Consider the following 21,582-nt stretch of genomic DNA (forward strand, 5'->3'; position numbering starts at 1 on the left):
AACCACACTAGTTGACCTTTGGATAAATGAATTAAATGATTGCAAAGCAAAATTGTTTATTCTGAGTCACCGCATTACAGAGGTGCATTCAAAAATTGAAAAGGAAGAGAAGAAGAAGAAAAAATGGAGTCAAGCACGCACATTTACTGCTGGAATGGATACTCAGGGTGGTTCTTGATCCTGAAACAAATATGTTTCCTTAATTTGAGAGAATAAATGTTGCTATACAAGTATAAAAAATTGTACTTTTCTTGAAAAATAGAACCGTCATAATAAAATTTAAGTACAGTAAGACACCAATTATTTAAATATCGGTCATCAAAACAATTCTGACAGTCATATCTCTTGTATGAGTGACTATAGAAGGGGTTTGGTTTGGTGACTGGATTTATTGAACACTTACAGATTGTAACTGCAACAAATTATAATGCTATTGCTATCTCCTCACTTTACAAATGACTGCAGCACATGCTAAGCCTTCTCAGTCTGCTTTCACTAGTCACTTCCCAGTAACAGATCTTAAAATTGGAGATTCTTCAGCTTTTGTGCTCATGTCATTACTGCCCAGCGAATATCTCGCAACTGCACTGCTGCTACCCAAGCTGGCGGCCATCTCACACCAACCTCCTAATCTTCTCTTCACAGACTCCCTTAACAACTGACTGCAGCTTGGCTGGTGTCCTCAATATATATAACCCCTTGTCATGGACCGCATAGAAAACACTGATTCCACCAGTTACTCTACTGTTGAGCATGGACTTGTTGTCATGGGAATCTGTTTGTTTTGCAGTTGCCACATGCTACAGTCATATTACCTTCAGTGTCTAAATAAGAAATTGGCTATCAGTTCCACTAATCAAAAACATTTTCTTCATCAAAATTAGAAATATCAAACTAAGCGGCATATCAAAGTGGGGAAATTAATTTTATCAAATACAGTTGAATTTTATGCCTCTATGCTTATCATTATGATGCAAAATTTTCACTCACAACCATTTCATTTAACTTTGTATTCTAATATTAGAATTATTTTAAACTTAATAACATATTTTGGTTTATATTTGAAACCCACCTCAAAGAAAATAACACTATAAAACTTCCATGTTTATGTTTAGATATCTAGATGGAATTGAATGCCATTGTAGCTACACATTAGTCATAACTTAGTCATAAGTCACCACTTACACTTTCATGTAACATACCTGACACAAAATTATGATAAATTATTTCTACTGTAGGAAGTATTCTTATTTAATTTTATGTTTTATGTCAGGTATTTTTTCCTTTGCTTTTCAGGCTTTTCTGATTATATCATAGCAAGTAGATATCATGCATTCTTATGTACTGGATTCAGTGATAAAATATAATTTGAAAGATATATATAAAAAGGGCAGATCTTACTTCGAATTTATAACAAGGTAGTAAATTATCCTGTAGTGAGTTACCCTTTGAAAAATCCAAAGTCAAGTATCCTTCCAGCTGATCCCTGATCAAGTTTGTCCAATGATGCCATATCCTCACTGCTTAGCTCAAAATCATGTACCTGCAGAAATCACATCGACAAGTAAACATACAAAATAAAAGCAGATATCACCACATAAAACTGCTAAGTTTTTTTTTATTGCTAGTGGGGTGGGACTAAGTCCCTTGTACTGCGGCCACTTCTGGCCTATTGTACCAGCCCCAGATGACAGGTGAGGGTGATTGTGGAGCAATTGGTGGAATGAAGAGTGGCAGGGGAAACTGAAGTACTCGGAGAAAAACTGTCCCAGCACCACTTTGTCCACCACAAATCCCACTTGACCAGACCCATGATCGAAACCTGCTAAGTTAGTTTATATTGTGTGTTAAAGACTGTATATTCTGGAAGTAAGAAACTTATATATTTAAGTTCTAGCATAATGGTATTTTGGAAGAAATTTTCAACATCTTGGGGTATTCTTACGATGATATCATCACAATGAGAAACTTATTCACGAATGTGCAATTTTCAAGTGCATACATTTTCTTCCAATAAGGCATAAGATAAAATAAATGAATGGTTATTTATTGGTTCATTGTTTGGTTGATTAGGTGAATGAATTGATTTTCTAGCTTTATAACCATCACTTTACTCCATGGTATTTCAAGTTCATTATTTACTAATCATCCTATCATTTAAAACTCCATAGTCTGAGAGAGTGACAGATTGCTTAAACAGAAGGTAAAACGCAAAGTTGACTTTTGCTTAATTAAACACCACATCTTGAAGGTGTGTAGGGGTAGAGGTATAACTCCACTTGCCACAAAATTGAAATGGGTGGTCAGCTTTGTGCCCCTGCAAGCTTTGTCACTTGGAAAGTGATCCTTGTTCCCATTGAATAGGAGACTGTCATACCCTACAGCCAATCTAGTCACTATGGAGATGGTAAAAGAATCCTTGTTTGGCTGGGGTTTGGTTCCCCGATTGATGAAACCAAAACCTAGTTGCCATACTGACTTAGTTCTGTGCTGTTATTTAAACCATGAATAAATTAATACGCTAATAAATACAGTGCTCAAGTGTGTGAAAAATAGTGACAGAAGTGGATGTGTCCTCATTATATATTTTTACTATTTAATGAAGTCATTGACACAAATTGTACAAACTAAAATGGTATGGTGAATAGTAAATAATGAACTATAAATACTGTGGCCTAATTTGAGGTAATATCCTGGCATTTGCCTGGAATTCTTAACGAAATCCAGGATAATTGGTGTCCCAGCTGACATTCAAACTGAGATGAAATATTACTGCTTGAGACAGCTGTGTCAATGTGTACAGCCAAAAAACTATAAGTCATAAGATACAGTTTAATAAACATCCATAAACTGATAGTTTGAAATGTTGTATCTCACTTGCAAATTCTGACGAATCCGCTCTGAATTAGTACTTTTAGGGATGGCAGCCATGCCGCGTTGCACAATGTGACGAAGCAAGATTTGGGCAGGTGTCTTTGCATGTTGCTTTGCTATCTCCAGTACTGTGGAATTATTCATCAGGTCCGGAAAATCTTTGCTGAAATCATTAATCCGTTATATTTATAATAATTGACACCATATACAGTGTGTTTCACGACTTTAGGGCATAACTGCAGGAGGTGATTTCCTAGGTCTTTGTGATCAAAAAAGTTCACATAAACATGTGTCCGATTTTGGACGGTTACGGAGTTATGACCGTTTTAAACTCAGAATAGAAGGTAACGATTACTGACAATAAATGGAACAAAATAATAAACCAGCATAATACATGATACATTTAAAGTATGACTGTAAAGTTAACTTCGTGAAATTACCTTTAATTTGAATTATATTAGTGCTTAAAGCTGATTTTCGAAAATGCCACCGGTGGCTGCAACACAGGCTGCCGCTCGGTTGTGAACCGCGCCGGACATACCAACTCACCCCGCTCCCAAGTGTCGAGATAACGAGAACGCCCTGTCTGTAGCTGGCTAAAGATAGCCAGCTACAGATCCGCTAAAAATAGCGACCTGCCAGCTGACAGACGCGGTTCATATGAGGGCATGTACAGGAATGAAACAACGGTCATAACTCCGTAACCGTCCAAAATCGGACACATGTTTATATGAACTTTTTTGATCACAAACGCTTAGGAAATCACCTCCTGCAGTTATGCCCTAAAGTCGTGAAACTCCCTGTATAACAGGCACACTAATTCTAGGCCAGACAATACAAAATAAAAGTGACAAATTTTTAAAGGTGAATCTGAAGGAAAGATTCCTCATATGTATTATAGATTAAAAGTAAAGTTCAGATATCCTTTTTGCACAACATTCTAAAAGTGCTCACTTATCAGGTAGGTCAAGCCAGTCAATTTGCAAATTTTATCTTTGAAACTATCGAAAATTTTTTAACTAAATTTGGAATTAGAGATTTACACTGAAGGTTGTCAAGCAAGTTTAATTCTTGTTTCATCCTATTCATGCTGATCTAACATAACTGCAACTTTACATGCTCCAAACTGAACTCTAAGAATTTTGTGAAAACATCTCATCACCAAATAATGCTTCAATAAAAACTATAGATTTCGCAAAATTCTACAAATTGTATTTCTGACATTATCTGATATGATGAATACTTAACGAAATACAACAGAAACAAATTTTTGAGTCTGTGGAGTATCTACAATAAGAAATGGCTTTGCAACAGTATTTTGTGATGGCAATACATGAAGTTTAAACCCAATTAGAAATGAAGAATAGCAAAGAACACATTTCAGAAACATGTTTAATTAATCTACTGGAATACAGGTATACATTTTTTACAAGTTTGAAGAAGTAAGAGACATTATGGCAAACTAATCTGCATTTTAAGACCACTGTCTGCTGGATATAATGCTCTGTAATTTGCTAGAATTTTACTGAAATTTCAAAGGAACATAACTGCTTCCATTGCTGAGTCAATGATTAACCCAAGCAATGAAGCACCAAACAGAAGGATTTCATCCAGTCAATTGGATGATTTATGTGACTTGTCATTAACTGGCTTCTTTAGAATATAGCATTTATTAAGTGTGTGATTGATGTATTTCTTACAGAATTCTGTAGTCCATACAGCATGAGGCATGAATGAACTAGTATATACTTCAGATGTCTGAAGACAGGAAAATAGAATCTTTAAAAGGAAACTGCAACCATTACCTTGCCAGTTTGTGTTTGGGCCTTGAATCTATTTTTATTTGAGTCTGAAAATGTGTCCACTGGATGCTGCATTTCTCTTGTTGGGGATCTTGCTGGTGACACCGAATTTTGTCATTGGCCACCTGGGAGGTTGGTTTCTACTTAAATTTTGTTTCAGGGTATTACTCTCAGGCAGGATTCTATTATGCCGCCTCTGTATCATTCTTATACACTTCTTTTAACATTTAGAATTACATGACATTTAAAGATAAACCATAGCATTACTTACAGCAGAGGATGTATCAGATGCTTTCTACTGCTTTTCCATAATTCTGAGAATTATAGTTCTTTGTAAGAGTGTTAGAGACTGGAACATGTCTTTTATATTCGCATACAATGTTATTATTTTGATAGAAAAAAAATATTGTTCTGTGTCTATATGGACAGCTTCTTCTTCATCAAACTTGAGCTTCCACCCCGTCATTACAGTACTTTGTTAATGAAGCATTTAGAGGGCAAGATGTGATCTACTGGATATAACTTTTTTTCCACACAATAATGTAGTGATTTTTTTCACAGACATAATACAAATCCTGTCATAATAGGACAAATCTAATAACATATAAGACTTGAAAGGAAAAATAAGTTTGGGAAATTTTCACAAGCTAGGGTCTCGTATAATAAGCTTCTACTCATAAATACATCCAACTAACTAGAATAATCTAGAAGTTTCCATGGATTTAATCATAGAAACTTAGGAGTCTGCATCCTTTTCTTCAGGTATAATTATTTTCAAAATAATTATATTATCACATATGAACATGCCAGATATATGAATTTTAAGAATCTGTAACCAAAAGTGTTAATGCATATCTTCAGGATTTTAGTAGAACTAACTGTACTTAAGATTTGCTTTTTGCATGTACAAATGACAACACTGAATTCTATGTGTAACGAGATTGTTACATGTAGTTCACATTTCTGTCAGTATGCAATATGAAGAATATTACAGTTAGTTCACACCTTATTCCAACTGCCTTATATAGTTGTGCTGTGCCACGAGACCCAAGTGGTGAATATGCACAGACTATAATATCGTGTTCTTTGCAGAAGTCAACCAATTCTCGCTGCTGGCAAAGGACATGCAATTCTACTTGTAAGTTTGCAGGAGGAATGTGAGCAGACTGCAATACTCTCTTTATTTGTGAGATATTGAAATTAGAGAGCCCAATAGCCTTTGTGCGCCCAGCATCTACCTGCACTTCCATTGCCTGGAACATTCCATAGGTAAAATAGCAGTGGACAAGCAACACAGAAGGAAACTGCTCTTAGCTAAAGCTACAATATTCTTTGAACAAATATTTAGATACAAAAATCATTGGCATCTATTAGATATGGTTGTACATCTTATTAACTTTTTGAAGACTGATGTTCATTTAAATAATGTATACAAATGCAGTTTCCATCTTACAGAAAACACATTGCACCTTCATTAAAAATTCTAATCAGTTATTTCTTCTTAGATAGATAACTGCTGGTTATTCTGAGAACTATATGTAACATGTAAGGCTACTCTTGGGTAAAATGCTGAGTCAGTTTATGTTAAACCCATGGTGTACATAGTTGTCACTGTGCTTTAAAGAGTTAAACAAAGGTTAAAATTTATTATTTCAGTAGAGAGTGGAAACGATTCCCATAAAAGTGACATTTCCATGACAATGGATCTGTTAGCTAAACTGAATTGCTTCTGTTCTGGTTGCAGAAACAGCAGACGCAACACCATTATTTTATGTACATGATCAAAATTCTCTGCTATTTACATGTCTAGCAGAATACCTGTTTACATGACAGGAAGTATTTTCTTCACCTCTGAATTTTGAAGATGTTGTACCAGCATATGTAGAATTATAGTAAATTTGTTTCTGATAATATTATTAAATTATTTGTCTTTTTTCGTATCTCTGCATATATTTAATTTCTTATGCCAAATAATAATTTTATAACAATGATGTTAATGTAATAAATAGAATATTATACAGAGTGTTTCACGGCTTTAGGGCATAACTGCAGGAGGTGATTTCCTAGGTCTTTGTGATCAAAGAAGTTCATATAAACATGTGTCCGATTTTGGACAGTTACGGAGTTAGACCGTTTTTTCATTCCCATACAAGCCCTCGTGTGAACCACGTCTGTCAGCTGGCAGGTCGCTATTTTTAGCCAGCTACAGACAGAGCGTTCTCATTATCTCGAAACTTGAGAGCTACCTTAGGAGGGGTATGTCCGGCGCAGTTCACAACTGAGCGGCAGCCTGTGTTGTGGCCGGCGGTGGCATTTTCGAAAATCAGCTTTAAGCATCAATAAATTCAAATTAAAGGTAATTTCACGAAGTTAACTTTACATTCATAGTTTAAATGTATCATGTATTATGCTTGTTTATTATTTTGTTCCGTTTATTGTCAGTAATCGTTACCTTCTATTCTGAGTTTTAAAACGGTCATAACTCCGTAACCGTCCAAAATTGGATACATATTTATATGAACTTTTTTGATCACAAAGACCTAGGAAATCACCTCCTGCAGTTATGCCCTAAAGTCGTGAAACGCCCTGTATTTAAGCATCCTGTTGCACTATACATTTCTATATGTAATAATACAAATGTCATGAATGCAAAACTTTAAATTTTGAATTTTAAATTAAAAAAAAATTAAATTTTGAACTGGAATTCTAAAATCAAATTGACGAGTGTATGTTTGGCGAGATTTTAAACAAAACTGACAGGCTTGTGTTTTAGATTTTGGATTGTATGCAGTGTGACAGCTACATAGTGAAAAATACACCTGATGGTGGCCAGTTATGGCCGAAACATGTAGTGTAGAGGTACAAAAGACAAAGAACTACAACCAAATAAATTGTTGCATTCACAGCAGCATTTGTATTATTACATATAATAAATAGGAGTCTGATATGAGCTAAGATTTTATACTTCATGGTATAAACTAGAACAGAATGAATATTTGTGCAAGCAAATATCATGGAAGAAGGTCAATAAGTTTCCTGCTGTGAGGATGGGCGATTGACAACAAAATTATTAACAAACAGTCATGAGGTGTTACATTATTCTATTGTAAAATACTGTACCTTCCAAATATCTACATGATTTGTGGATTTATCCAAGAGAATGTTTCCATCAGCGTCCAGTGGGTGGATTTCTTCATCTTTTTCCAGAAAACCAAATGGTACATGCACCAAATATATATCTACATAATCCAAGCCAAGTTTGTCTAATGAACGCTTCAAGTATTTTTCAACTCTGTCAGGATGGTTTCCAGTAGGAGGTAGCTGAAACATATTCAGAATTTATAATTTATGAGTCTCTGTACAAATGGAAGTGTGGGAAGTAGTTCAGTATTGCCAGGCAATGGCTCCATAAGCACGTTCAAACATGCAACAATGGGAGCTGTGTTCTCAGTTAACGAATTTTACAGGTCGTTGCTAGGCAGCAGTTAGTGCGCCAGTGAACTGACTGGATGGTGATCATGTGGCAACCCAAACAGAAGTGTCACACAACAATAGAGTATTCTGTATTTTCTATGGTCTTTGCCATGTAACAGTATGAGTGCTGTGTCTTCTGCATTGTCCATGCTGCGTCTATATAAGGGGAGTATGTCTGCAGTTGAGATCATTACTAATACAGGCTATGACTGACAAGTGACAGACCCAACCTCTCATCAGAGAGGGCGCCCCAAATGGACAAGACAGTAACTTTCATATAAGAAGGAACATCTGGTCATGAGCCCCAGCTGGGATGCGACACCAAGACAGACAGACTGACTGACTGTCAGTCACAATGTGACTTTGACTTTGGCTGAGATTAGATTAGTTGAGTACAGATTATTACCAGATCAAGACTGGAGAGGCTGGCAATTGAATTGGGGAAATGGTTCGAGTTCTGGAGAATCGGCAGTCTAAGCTGATTGAACAAGAAATAGCAAGGAGATGTCATAGTGATTTGGAGTGAAATTTTCTGTGTTGAGATCCATTGCCAGGAGACAACTAGTAGAAAGTGAGAATCTGAGTGTGTATGTAACGGTGAACTGGAAAGTGCATAAATCAGCGATAGCCCTGTATTGATTGTAATTAAGAGCGATTGTAGCCGAAGTACCAATAAAGAAAATCATTTGATCTACAATCCATTATTCATCACATATACCACCCTACATGTGACAGTTTTATAACTTATTTCCAGATATTGTTAAAATCTTGTTTGTGTATCTGTTATTGAAATTTAAATTGCATGATTTGGCCTTAAAGAACAATGGCCTTTATCTGAGGTACATGAACAGCTAATTTTAACATGCACTACTCAGTCTTTGATAATGTTAGACTGTTGACTGGCATCTAAATAATTAGAGTATAAAACTACACATATATACATAGGTGTGTTTATATAATTTGTAATTTCAGCCTCCTCTACTTTTATAGTGTTCATCCCCTGCAATATATGGAGCCCTGTCTTCTTGTATTCTCAATACCACCATGATATGGTGCATAGATAGAGGGAAAATTTTACCAGCTGTTAGTAGCCCGCTGTTACAGTTATCTGCTTCTTACCTTTGTAACTATGAATAGATCTTCCCGCTGAACCTTGCCTGAGTTGAGCCATTTTGCCAGTACTCTGCCAATAGCTGCCTCGTTCTCATACACATATGCTGTATCAATGTGCCTGTAGCCTGCTTCCAAAGCTGCATCCAGAGCAGCTTCCAGCTCTGAATCTGAGGCCTATAATATTCAGGATAACAGAGGTACAGTTATTATGTTATATTTTGGCTTGCCTCATGTCACCATGTAAAAGGAAAATGTTTAATGTTTAAATCAAATTTTACACTTTTGTGACTTACATTCATAGTCTTGGAAAATATGGAACAGATTTAAATCATATTTACAATATATCCATGTGGCATAAAATATCAATATAAAAATGATTTGACTTTAACTTTACTAATTGCTTGCATTGTTATGAAATAATTAATATCACTGAAGTGGCTCTTAATTAAGATATTATTTTATTATCCTTTTGTAAAGTAATCTTAAATGTAAGTTAAATATGTATTTTAGAAAAGCAAAACAGAGACATTGTGCAGGTTAGGTTTTGTCTGAGAGTTCTAAACGTTCATGAAAATGGCTTTTATTTGCCATGTGAGTGTTTCTTTTGGCACTATCTACAGTCTGGATGAAAGTTGCATACAATGTACCTCCATTTGCAAGTTAAGTTATGAAAAGATACATCCTATTCTATAGTATTTGAGAGATGAATAAAATAGCTTGAATTCTTTATGTTCTCAACTAGTCTGCCTTTCTTCCTCCTCCAACAATATCCCTTCTACCTCTTCCCTCCTGTAAGAAATGTCTGATATACATTTTTATCATTTTTCCTTTTACATTTCTGTTTGCTGTGTCATGTCCAGTGATTCTTCTCTAGGTTCTCCCAGTCTAAATTGTGCCAGCCATCTTTTAGGCGACCATTTCCTATTGACTCGCTCACAGCCTCGTTTCTCTCCACTCTTTTCCTATAACTTGCACCGGTTTTCCCTTTCCCATGAAATGACAGACCCGACTTCTCGTCAGAGAGGGCGCCCCAAATGGACAGGACAGCAACTTGCACAAAGAAGAAAACATCTGGTCATGAGCCCCAGCTGGGGCTCGACACCAACAAAGACAGACTGACTGACCGTCAGTTGCAACATAACTTTGACTTTGACTTTCCCATGAACGCCCTATTCGAAAGTGAGCGATTGAGCATTAACATTAAACTAACCCTCCATAAAGCTCTTATTAGATCCGTAATGACTTATGCTAGTCCCGCCTGGGAGTTTGCAGCAGACACCCATCTAGTGAAATTCCAGCGCCTGCAAAACAAGGTTTTCCGCAACATTGGCAATTTTCCAAGGTGAACACCGGTCCGCGATTTGCACATGGCATTCAAAATCCCTTACGTATATGATTATATAACAAAATTATGCAGGCAACAAGCGGAAGTCATGCAAAATCATGTCAATGAGAATGTTCGCAACATCGGACAAGGCGAAGCCTGACACAGAAAGTATAAGAGGCTTAAACTTGGCGACAGTCAGGCATACGACCGTTCAAGTGCCTAGACCGCTGTGGTAGCGAATACTACTAGAAATAAGACATAATCTGCTGTACTGAGCCTGGACTGACAGAGGCCATGTATATAGTGTACATACTGACAATAGACTTAATATTACCGACTACGACCGACAAATGACAGACCCGACCTCTCGACACCAAGACAGACAGACTGACTGACCGTCAGTTGCAACATAACTTTGACTTTGAATTTCCCATGAACGACAGGCTGTTGACAGTGGCATTGCAGGAGTATTGTGAAAAATACCGCACATATTCAGAAACGCCGAATATGTTGACATGCTCTACGTTTACGGCTTCTGCCATGGAAGTGTCACTGCTGCTGTTGTAGAATACCGTTGACGGCTTCCTATGTACAGAATTCCAAATCGTAGAATGTTTTCCAAGGTGTTCAGTACATTGTGTGAACTTGGTACGCTTCCCAGTGTTCATGTTTCATCTGAACTAGCACGTCAACAACATGTTGAGGAACAGGAGAACATCTTGAAATGGTACAGCTTAGCCCTACTATCAGCACGCGAAGACTTTCTGCACGTCTCAGTGTTTCACGGACACGTGTATGGCGCACATTGCATGATGACGGCTTGTACCCATTTCACCCACAGCGTGTGCAAAATCTGCACCAGGGGACAATGCCGTGCGGCTAGAATTTTGTCATTGGTTACATACTATTCGCTAATTGCTTCCGTTAATACTCTTCACTGATGAAGCTACTTCACTAATTTGACTGAAACATGCTGAGATTTTAAGAAATAAAAAATTCTGGTTATAAATAATACTCTATTTGTGTATGCTGTTCAGAGGGGTAATAAGACACAATTGAACTAAATTCCTTCTGAACACTGTCCAATGTGCAATATCAGTCACTTGTTAAAAAAAGATATATAAAATTTGTACACGTCCTTTATCTTAAGTGAAAAGTTCTGTTACAGGCCGTCTTTCGAATGACCTCCACAACTGCATCTGTAAGCAGACAGGAACTACGAAGTATTATATTAAGAAACAATCAAGGTCTGCTCCACGCCATAACGGCTCACTCGCTTTCACTGAGCAGCATGTTCCATATTACGATCAGTCCAGTACCGTGATATTGCTTCTTTAGAGATACTCTTGCGGGTTATTAGTTTGCATCTAGTGTCGAAGTCGGGAATGGTGGAGCTATACCACCACTCCCCAATATGACTTCGTGGCATACTGCTTAATTAATTAAGCACAGAGACAACTTTGCCTTTTAGTACATTTATCTATCAGGATAGTTAGGTAAATCGATTAGTTAATCACTTTAATCAGAATAATATGTTTATAATTAACTAAGATAAGGGTTTGAAATCTTTTTGGACCGAAGAAGATGAAGTGACAGGAGGTTGAAGAAAACTGCATAATGAGGAGCTTCATAATTTGTACTCTTCTCTAAGTATAATTAGACTGATCAAGTCGAGTAGGATGAGGTGGGCAGGGCACGTAGGACAAATGGGGAGAAAAGGAATGCATATAGGATATTGGTGGGAAAGCCAGAAGGAAAGAGACCACTGGGAAGACCAAGGCGTAGGTGGGTGGACAATATTAAAATGGATCTTAGAGAGATAGGATGGGATGTTATGGATTGGATTGATCTGGCTAAGAATAGGGATCAGTGGAGGGCTCTTGTGAACACGGCAACCAACGTTCGGGTTCCATAAAATGCTGGGAAATTCTGGAGTAGCTGCAGAATTGGCGGCTCCTCAAGAAGGGCTCAGCTCCATGAGTAAGTAAGGGTTAGCAATTTACCGCCTGTTACCGAGTCGCTGGACTTATTAACCCCTGAGTTATACAGCGTTAAAAGAGATGTGATAATACGATAAAAAGAAGTGTGAAAATTATGGACCGTGGTTTATTTTAAGTACTACCCCAGCATTTACCTGGAAGAACTGAGGAAATTCACGAAACCTACCTTCCGAATGCGAGTCATAACATATTCTCTCTGAACTCCTCCTCTCCCCACTGGGGCCATTGGCTTCTAAATCAATAGCTCCCATTAGGTACATGTTCCAAAACGTCTGTAGGGGAGGTCATAATTTTGTACAATTGTAGTTTCGCAACTTTTTCTATCTTATCCCAAAGTGTTCCCTAAACGCTGACACATATTACCTGACACGTTTACATTTTTATCTTTTACATTTTCATATTTTCTTCACGTTTGTAATATAACTCAATCCACAAATACTTCAAATGTGTCACCTTACTTAAAATCTATGCATCTATGATAATCTTTAATATTTTCACGTGTCTGAGTGGCTATAGAGGGGGTTTGGAATGGCAATTGAATTTATTGACCACCTACAGATCGTAACTACAAGTAATTATAGCGCCATCGCTAGCATATGCTAAGTCTTCTCAGTCTGCTTTCATTAGTCGTTTCCTGGTAACGAATCTTAACAATGGTGATTCTTCAGTTTCTGTGCTCACTGGCTAATACAAATGACTAAGCTCTGAGTCTGAGTCTTATTACGATCGACCGTCAGTCAGCCAGTCTATCTTCGAATAAATCACCCATGTGGGGCTTACGACCAGATTTTTATTACTGCCAGACAGTTGCGGGTTTGTTGATGTGGGGCGCTCTCTCTGACGAGAGGACGGGTTTGTCGTTTCCAACTGTTGCTGGGCCGCGCTAGCGCAGTCATTTTCAGGTCCGAGTGCCGTGGGAGTCGTGACCACATTTTACTGTCTCAGATTCGAGATTTCCTTTTTCGTTGCCCCCTACGACTCGCAGGGCTACGGTGGAGGTATTCGACCCAGCCTCCACACGGGATTGACTAAGATCTAAACTTTCGATCCCGGATCTGGTCAAGTGGGATTTGTGGTGGACAAAGTGGAGCTGGGGAAGGTTTAGTCCGAGTACTTCGGTTTCCCTTGCCAATCTTCATTCCACCAATTGCTCCACAATCACCCTCGTCTATCATCTGGGGCTGGTACAATAGGCCAGAAGTGGCCTCAGTACAAGTGACTTAGTCCCACCCCACTAGAAAAAAAAATCTAAACTTTGTCCCGTTTGTAACCCCTCGGCACGGACGCATAGAAAGCATAGCTCTTCTATTTTTGCGGACATAACCTAGTAACGGCCGCTATTTACAGAGTCATCGCTTAGCAACGGGTCTGTACGCCAAATATTTTACCTGAAGAAGGTCAGGCGCGTTCCGTCTGTTATTGCCTCTAGACTTTCAGTTCATGTCTGCAAACTTTTGACGTTCTCTTACGAAGTGCGTATGAAGTCGAAACGGAAGATGAACAGCGGCAAAATCATCATAATGGATCTCGGGTTACGAGTTGATACAGCGTAAAAATCGGTTTTGTTTAATTAAGTCTTAAACCCTAAGACAAATGAATGAGTATGTTGAATATAAATTGTGTGTCTCATCATTCTTTATAGCTTTTGTTCGAAATATTTTTCTCTGGGATAAACTTTTAGCGAGTTACCTTCGAGAAACTCGCAGGAGCGTGTGTTTCCCGTGTTCGCTATTGTTGTAAGATTGTTAATTGAAGCTGGAAATTTAAATCTTCCCAGCATTCAATTTCATGAAAATCCATTCAGCGGCCTTGAGTTTTGCATACGGACGGATAGGCAGACATGGTGAAGCTAGCAGACTTATTAATCTTCGCAACTTTTCATTCAAACGTGTCAGAAAGTTTTCTGTTTAATCGTCGTTAATTATTTTGGGCCCTCAGTATTTGCTTTGTTCTACCCCTGAAGTTGATACTCTTTGTCGCATCTTATGTATCAGTCTTTAGTATATTGTGTTATTTATTTTTATTTCCCGATTTTAGAAGAGTTTCAATTAAAGCTTTATTTCATGATATATGCTCAAATGTTATGATCGTTATAGTGAAAGTAGGCTTATAGTTTTCAGGTGTTCTTTCGCTGTCTGTCGGTATCTACCCCTTGAGCCTTCTCAGAGAATTAATTCTAGGTCAACGAATTGTTTAGATATTTGAAGAAGGGGGGGGGGGCAGGTCGGCCAGGGTCGAGGTCAGTGTCTACATATGAAAACACAACACAGAAAAAAGGGGGCGTTCACTCATAACTCGCGCGGGATTCGAACTCTCAATTTCAGTATTCGAGAATTCCAAGATATTGCGCTCTGTGAGTTTTTATTTTACGGCACTGTTTCAACTGCCGATGTTAAGCAGACAAATAGGATTATTGTTATTATTATTATTATTATTATTATTATTATTATTATTATTACTATTATTATGTGGTGAAAAGGGCTTAGGAGAAAGCAGTCTACCAACTTTCATTACGAGTGAAAGAAGGCGACAGTCAGTAAGACCCGTTACCGCCACAGACTGTTAGCAGTTTATTGATTAGGTTCTGTAGGCTTGTAGATACACGTAACTTTCTTAAGGCAAATATACTGTAGCAACATTCCTGACGTGAAAGGAATATACACTGCCAGTATTTTGCTCCTATTCAGAAAGGATGTACTTCTGTCTGTCCTTGAGCTATGGGTACCGTTTTCATGGTATGCAGTAATAAGTGGAAATACGGTTTCTTCAAAGTATCACATATGCGAAACGTGTACCTTCTTTACGATATTTCAGGATAGCGAATATATCATCGAAAAAAGTAATGATTCAAAACAATGGAATTCCTTTATAATTATACACTTAGCGAGCAAGTAGCGGTAAATATGCAGAATTATTTTAGAAAAGCAGCCGCTCCTAATCTGGGCCAAATTATCGAATTGAATGATTTAGGTCTGTGGGTGAATGTGGGGACAGTAAGTTGAATAGGCCACGGTTGCATCCTTCCAAACATTTATCTGCTTACAGTTTAAGCCTAGAAATTCTACCACTACATAAACTGATATATATATATATATGTGGACAAATTATTAATGTTTTCAGTCATTATTTATGATTGTAAGATATCTTCTACTATAAAGGACGAGCAGATTCTAGGTGCAAATTTTTTAAGATAACCTGTTGAGGACAGCATTTGCACTTAAACTTGGTGAAATTATTGAAGAAAAACCAAAGAAGAAACAAGAGATAGGGACAAGGGGGATAATAACGCCACAAATTCAGTTAATCAATCACATCATTCTAATTATGTCAGAAATATGTAAATCTTAATTTTCTACGAAGCTGCAACCTTCGCAATTTCAGAGACGTACAGTGGTTTCTAGAATCTTTACTCAAAGGGAAAATTAATATGAGATAAGGCAAAATGGCGTTATCATACAGGCAGTGTATTAAGGGCTGTCATGTTTAAAGTTGTTTTACCCAAATAAAACTTATAGAAATAAGGAACGAACTAAAAAAACAAATGTTTCCAAATTTAACCAGAGTAGCCAGTTAAAAGGGCACACTCCTCGTCCAGTTTTAGTGTTCTCAGTGTGTAGACTGTTCCTTTCCCTAACTTATTCTTAAGTAGATCTTTAGTCACCAAAGTCGAATTAATATTGAGGGATGGTCAACGAGCGTTAGCTTTCGACCAATGTCAGGAAAAGGCATTGTCTCCCGGAGAGAACTACCTACTCACATCGAACGTGACTGCAGCTTCTTATAAGTTGCAGAGCGTTCCTTATTTGTACTTTCTGATGGGGTTTCTTAGCATCGGTTGACTTTGCATTGTAATGGACGCTCTGGGACAAAGCTGGGAGCGAAGGCCACTTCTGGTAGGAGGTCCGGCTTAAACGGATAAACCCCTGTAGACCTGAACCCAGCTACTGCAACTCCTGGGGTGGCAGTTATCATGCAAGATTCGGTTAACAGATTTGAAAATTGAAGTCAGCCAATTCCCCTTCCAGGATTCTCCTTCTTGTAATTGTCCAGAGCTTCATTCAAATACATTTGAGAGGGTGGAAAAATTTCTGTCCAGTGACTGGAGTTCATGGCTGTAGTGAGCAGGAAAACAAAGTACAGCAATACCTCGCATAGTCCGGGTAATCGGTTCCGCCAATATCCCGGACTGTTTGAAACCGGACTAATCGAGGAACTAAATACATACACAAAATTATAATTGGTTCAAAAAAGTTATCCGTTTTTCAATAAATAAAACTCGAATAATAAATTCAAATGTCTTTATTGGAAATAATTTTAAAAATTCATGTTTTTAGCAACTCATTTTTTTATTCTCTAAAAATTTCAGTATTAATGTCTGCACATTTTTTTTCTTTGGCCCTTTCTCTTCATACATTCCTTTGTAGCAACGAATTGCATTGTTTATCGCTCGGCGAACTGTAAGGCTACGTTCAATAATGGGATCAACTTCCATAATATGCTCTGACAAGGTTTCACCCATTCCAATAATTTTTTATAGTTGTTCAGCTGTTAATTCTCGTGCAGGCACTTCAACACAGTCGTCGTTGTCTAAGTTGTCCTCCCTTTCTTCATAATCCCCCTGTTTATCTATGATAATAAGTGTTTTTTATTATCTAGTTCATTAGTGTTCGATTTGATGCACTCAATTACGCTGACGGAATCTAACTCATTGAAACCAAGTTGCTGTCCAGTTTCCACTATGTTACTAGTGACTTCAGCAAAATGAGTTACAAAACCAGTGAAAGCATTTGCACAATGTGTTATGATATGTTTCCATACTGCCCTCATATTGCTTGCCGTTAATTCATGCCACGCTTCGCCTATATTTTCGATAACGTTTCTGATGTTGTAGCTCTTCCAAAATTCTGTTAATGTAGTGCTCTCCCCACCTCCTCCAGCGATAGCTGTCAGAGCTCAGGAACGAACGACCCGAGCATAAATATACAACGGGGAACCCCAGAAGAAATTTAAATATGTATCGTATCGCAGAACTTTAAAACCACACAAAAATAAACCGCACAGAAAGAGACTTGACTGTATAAAGGAAAAAGCGATCATTTATGTATTAAAAATAATTTTGTGTACTAACTTTTTAGAATATATTTGTATTTTGCTCAATTAAAATTTAGTTTGTTTTGTAATTTTCAAGCCGGACTATAGTGAATCCGGACTCATCGAAGCCGGACTATGCGAGGTATTGCTGTACTTGATGTCTCACGTTTCTGATTCCATAACAGAGAGATCGAGACGAGCTCGATGCCGATCGAGAATTAAAAGGGCTCTTCCAGATAACTGCTGATGATAGAAATGATGAAAAAATTTACAGAAATGTTCTGTTGTTATGTATCACCTTTAGAGTCACACTAAAAGTACTCGTAGTTTCTGCATTAAGATCATCGCCAAAATCTTCCAGTCTGTACTTTCTCTTATACGGAATTAATCAGTTTCCACTTACTCTACGTAGCCCATTAGAGTCGCTGTATCTCATTTTTCTCCGTGAGCAAGTAAAAAGTAAAAAATAAAGCTATCCCTGTAACAGGCCGTGGGGGCCCGTAGGGGTGTGAGTTGTTGAGGTTCCCACATTTTCTAGACAATCGGCTCATAGATGGCGGTAAGTTTGTCAGCCTTACGCGCCGGCCGCCCTTTACCCCCAAGAATATTCCTGGTACTCATTTCTGTTAGAGACTGAGTCGACCCCAGGGCCTTAGTGCGGCTGGCAGGATTAGGTAAATTGAAGAAAAAAATCCAATGACCTGATCGGGATTTATCCCGCGACCTTCCGGCTCGTAGAATAGTGAGTAACAATAGGAAATTTTCACTGCCTTCTGAAGCCAACAGCTTTGATTACCAGAATCCCAAGTCAGCCGAAGCCTTGTCTCATCCAAATTGTATATTAAATGAGATTGTTTTTACAAATTCATAGCGTCCCTTGCTTGCCTTGAAAGTTTGAAGGAATGGTCTAGGTTTTCCTTCTCAAATACCATCAGTTTGTTATAGCGTTCCCCTGAGTTAAACCTGGGTTTCTTATAAGAAATCATACTTCTCCATCACTCCGCAATTCTATGGATTCTGCATGCTGTGTTCCTTGCATACTTGAACAGAAGATCTGCGAACGTGATTTGGTGTTAAGTCCAAAACCAACTTGTTGTAAACGTACTATTCTTCGGCGGAGTTGTTTTTCAACATCCATAGGTAAGACTGTATTTCGTCAAAGTCTCTTTGATGGAGATCTCTCGCTGTTAACCCGGTCATGAATTGTCCTTCGAGAAATACTATGTATCCTAGATGCAGCTGCAAGGGGAGTCCCAGACTTTACAGCAGACATGCCAATCTTCAAAGCTTATGTTGGCCATTGTGTCTGGACATTTTCGTATGTTTTTAACATATAAAAAGATATTATCAGATTTCAAACCAAATTCTTAAAGAAGAAATAAAGAAACCAACGGAAGAAAGATAGGTATGTGATAGGAAAATGAATGGAAATGAGTGTAACTTGAAGACACCAACATATAACGGAGCTTATGTTGAACTAAACATGTTAATTTTGCTACTGCAAATATAGCTTTCACTTATTTTAACTTAAAAATTGATAAAATGCAAAATAAAACTGGTGACGTTATCCTACTGGACAATGCCATTGTTAGGCGAACTGTAATGATCTCGTTCAATGCAATAAAATTAAAAGAATAGATACAGAGGATTTTAATGCCGTCACCGGAGAGAATAAACACGACATCGAGTCACATACAGGTGTTAATAACATCAGCTGATTAGTCTAACACTAAGGCTCATAACCTATGACCGCGCCAGTATCCAAGCATTCCAGAATGGAAGTAGTGAGTGACACGCGATAACTGTTCGAACGCTTGCAGTATACTGAGACAGCGCTCGATAGGTTAAAGGTGGCAATGTTAGTTGGAGGAAGTAGCACAGTGGTCACAGCAACTAACGCCGGCGAAGTCTCGACGATATTTTCACGGCTACTTTCAGCAAATTCTGGAGGCGTTATTATCCGCCAGGCTTTAATTGTGCGCTCTACCCGCAGCGATTGGAATTGGACTCTCATGGCCTGTTTCAAGGATTTATCTCCACGTTCTCCTGGAGGTTCTGAGGAAATCACGGCACTATGGTTATAATTCCGTCCGAAGTTCGAAACGGGACTAGGGCGTTACCGTTACATCAGCCTACTCGGTAGTACAATATTAAAATAGGTGCTAGGGAGGTGGATTGTGAGGAATTGAACTGAGCGAATTTGTTGAAAATCGTGTCCTTTGCTAGTTTCTTTATCGGCGTTGTATAACTCTAGAGTTCGGCTGTGCTATCGGAGAATGAAATATTGTACATCAGAGTTCTCTTCGTACCAAGTAATGAATCCTTCAGACAGTACTATACGTATTATTATTATTATTATTATTATTATTATTATTATTATTATTATTATTATTATTTGGGGGGGGGTTCCCCATGCACTGCGACCAGTTGTTGATCTATTGTGCGTCCCCCTATAATTTCTACCGTCGCCATGCCCTTCCAGTACTGGTGCTCGCTATCAGCCCCGTTCTGCCAGCGAGGTCGGCACTCTCTGGCAGTGGTCCCCGATACTTCCCCATCTACCGGAAGAATTGGAAAATATTTGGGCGGGAAACTTTGCCTAATTTTGCTCAGAGGTCTCCTAGAGACATGAGGATCTTTTGCGTGCCGTAAATCTACGACACGGGACACACGGCTTAAAGTCCCTCCCGGAGGACTTGTTCCCTGAACTTTTCCGCCCTCAAAAATTCCACAATCTCCGCCGGGTTTGAACCCCCGTACCCTGAGATGGGAACGTTACCCCTAGTCTACGGAGGCCTCTTGTACTATACGTAAGTAAAAGTCCTGCCAATTTTAACATCATCGCCGTACTCCCGTCTTCACATTCCGCTATAAACGCAGATCAGTAGCCTCTTTCCAAGCATTCATAAAGAGGCAGCAACTGAAGACTCTGTAGACTGGAATTGAACCAAAGAATTCATTTCATAGTCCCTAGGTCAGTACCCTAAACAATGCTGCATAAATATATTATTGTTAGTATTGGTAATATTATTATTTTCATTGAAAGAAACCTTCGTTAATGTTGCTAATTAAAGAATATATTTTATTTGAAAATTAATGTAGGCTCTAAACATTTTCGTGGGTTGGTTAGTTCTCTCCTTTCATAATCGAAACTACCATAACCGAGGTTCTTAACATTCATTTACAGTTCTTCACAATCCAAGCGACTATTCATTTTCGATCAGCTCGCCAGATGTCACTCATAACTAAGAAAATGCAGAAATGGATACAGTATCATGAAATAATCAAATAAACTGTAAACAGTGAAGTTGTTCCATGCTTAATTAATTTAGCCTCTACGCTACAGAAACCTATAGGGAAATGGTGGTATGGCTTCATCATTAATTTCACCACTAGATGGACGTGAGCGGTCAGCTTCACGCCTCTGCCGCTTTATCCCGGCGAAACGGCACTCGGTATGCTTTTTATAGTGGGCGGGGTGTGCCTCTGGGGCGGTCTGAACCCTAGGGAGGAGATAAGAACCTCTTGTCTTTGCCTGGAATTGAACCTAAAGAGTTAAATAGTCAAAGGGACAAATAAATAAAATCCAAGACAACACTTACTTGCCAGGTTCCAAACCCAATGGCAGGCATACTGGCGCCTGTGCGCAACTTCAGAAGAGACGCCATTGTGCTCTCGCAAGACACGTAGTGGACACCGTGGGCACTGAGAGGACCGGACAGGGCTGACAGGCACACGGACAGGAACTTAGCATCGCTCGGCCTTTCCGTTCTGCTAGCTCCTGCTAAACCGTTCTGCCCCCACCACAGATACCAACCTTCATTCTTCTCACCTTTCACGTAGAATTGCCGGAGTGTGTCCACCGATATTGGCGCTTTTCTAGGCAGTCGGGGGGGGGGGG

At 38.5% G+C, this 21,582-nt stretch overlaps 1 protein-coding gene across 1 annotated transcript; it reads right to left on the bottom strand.

The window, feature by feature from the left end:
* Nucleotides 1-39: 39 nt before the first annotated feature.
* Nucleotides 40-21,513, bottom strand: LOC111868358 (aldo-keto reductase family 1 member A1). Its single transcript, XM_023858935.2, has 7 exons — nt 21,284-21,513; nt 9,270-9,437; nt 7,797-7,997; nt 5,682-5,929; nt 2,878-3,037; nt 1,446-1,543; nt 40-180 (listed from the first exon to the last, which is right to left on the bottom strand). The coding sequence occupies exons 1-7, from the start codon at nt 21,347-21,349 to the stop codon at nt 144-146; spliced, it is 978 nt and encodes a 325-aa protein (XP_023714703.1). The 5' UTR covers nt 21,350-21,513; the 3' UTR covers nt 40-143.
* Nucleotides 21,514-21,582: the final 69 nt, after the last annotated feature.

This window comes from Cryptotermes secundus, unplaced genomic scaffold (assembly GCF_002891405.2).
Source record: "Cryptotermes secundus unplaced genomic scaffold, Csec_1.0 scaffold2065, whole genome shotgun sequence".
NCBI lineage: Eukaryota > Metazoa > Arthropoda > Insecta > Blattodea > Kalotermitidae > Cryptotermes > Cryptotermes secundus.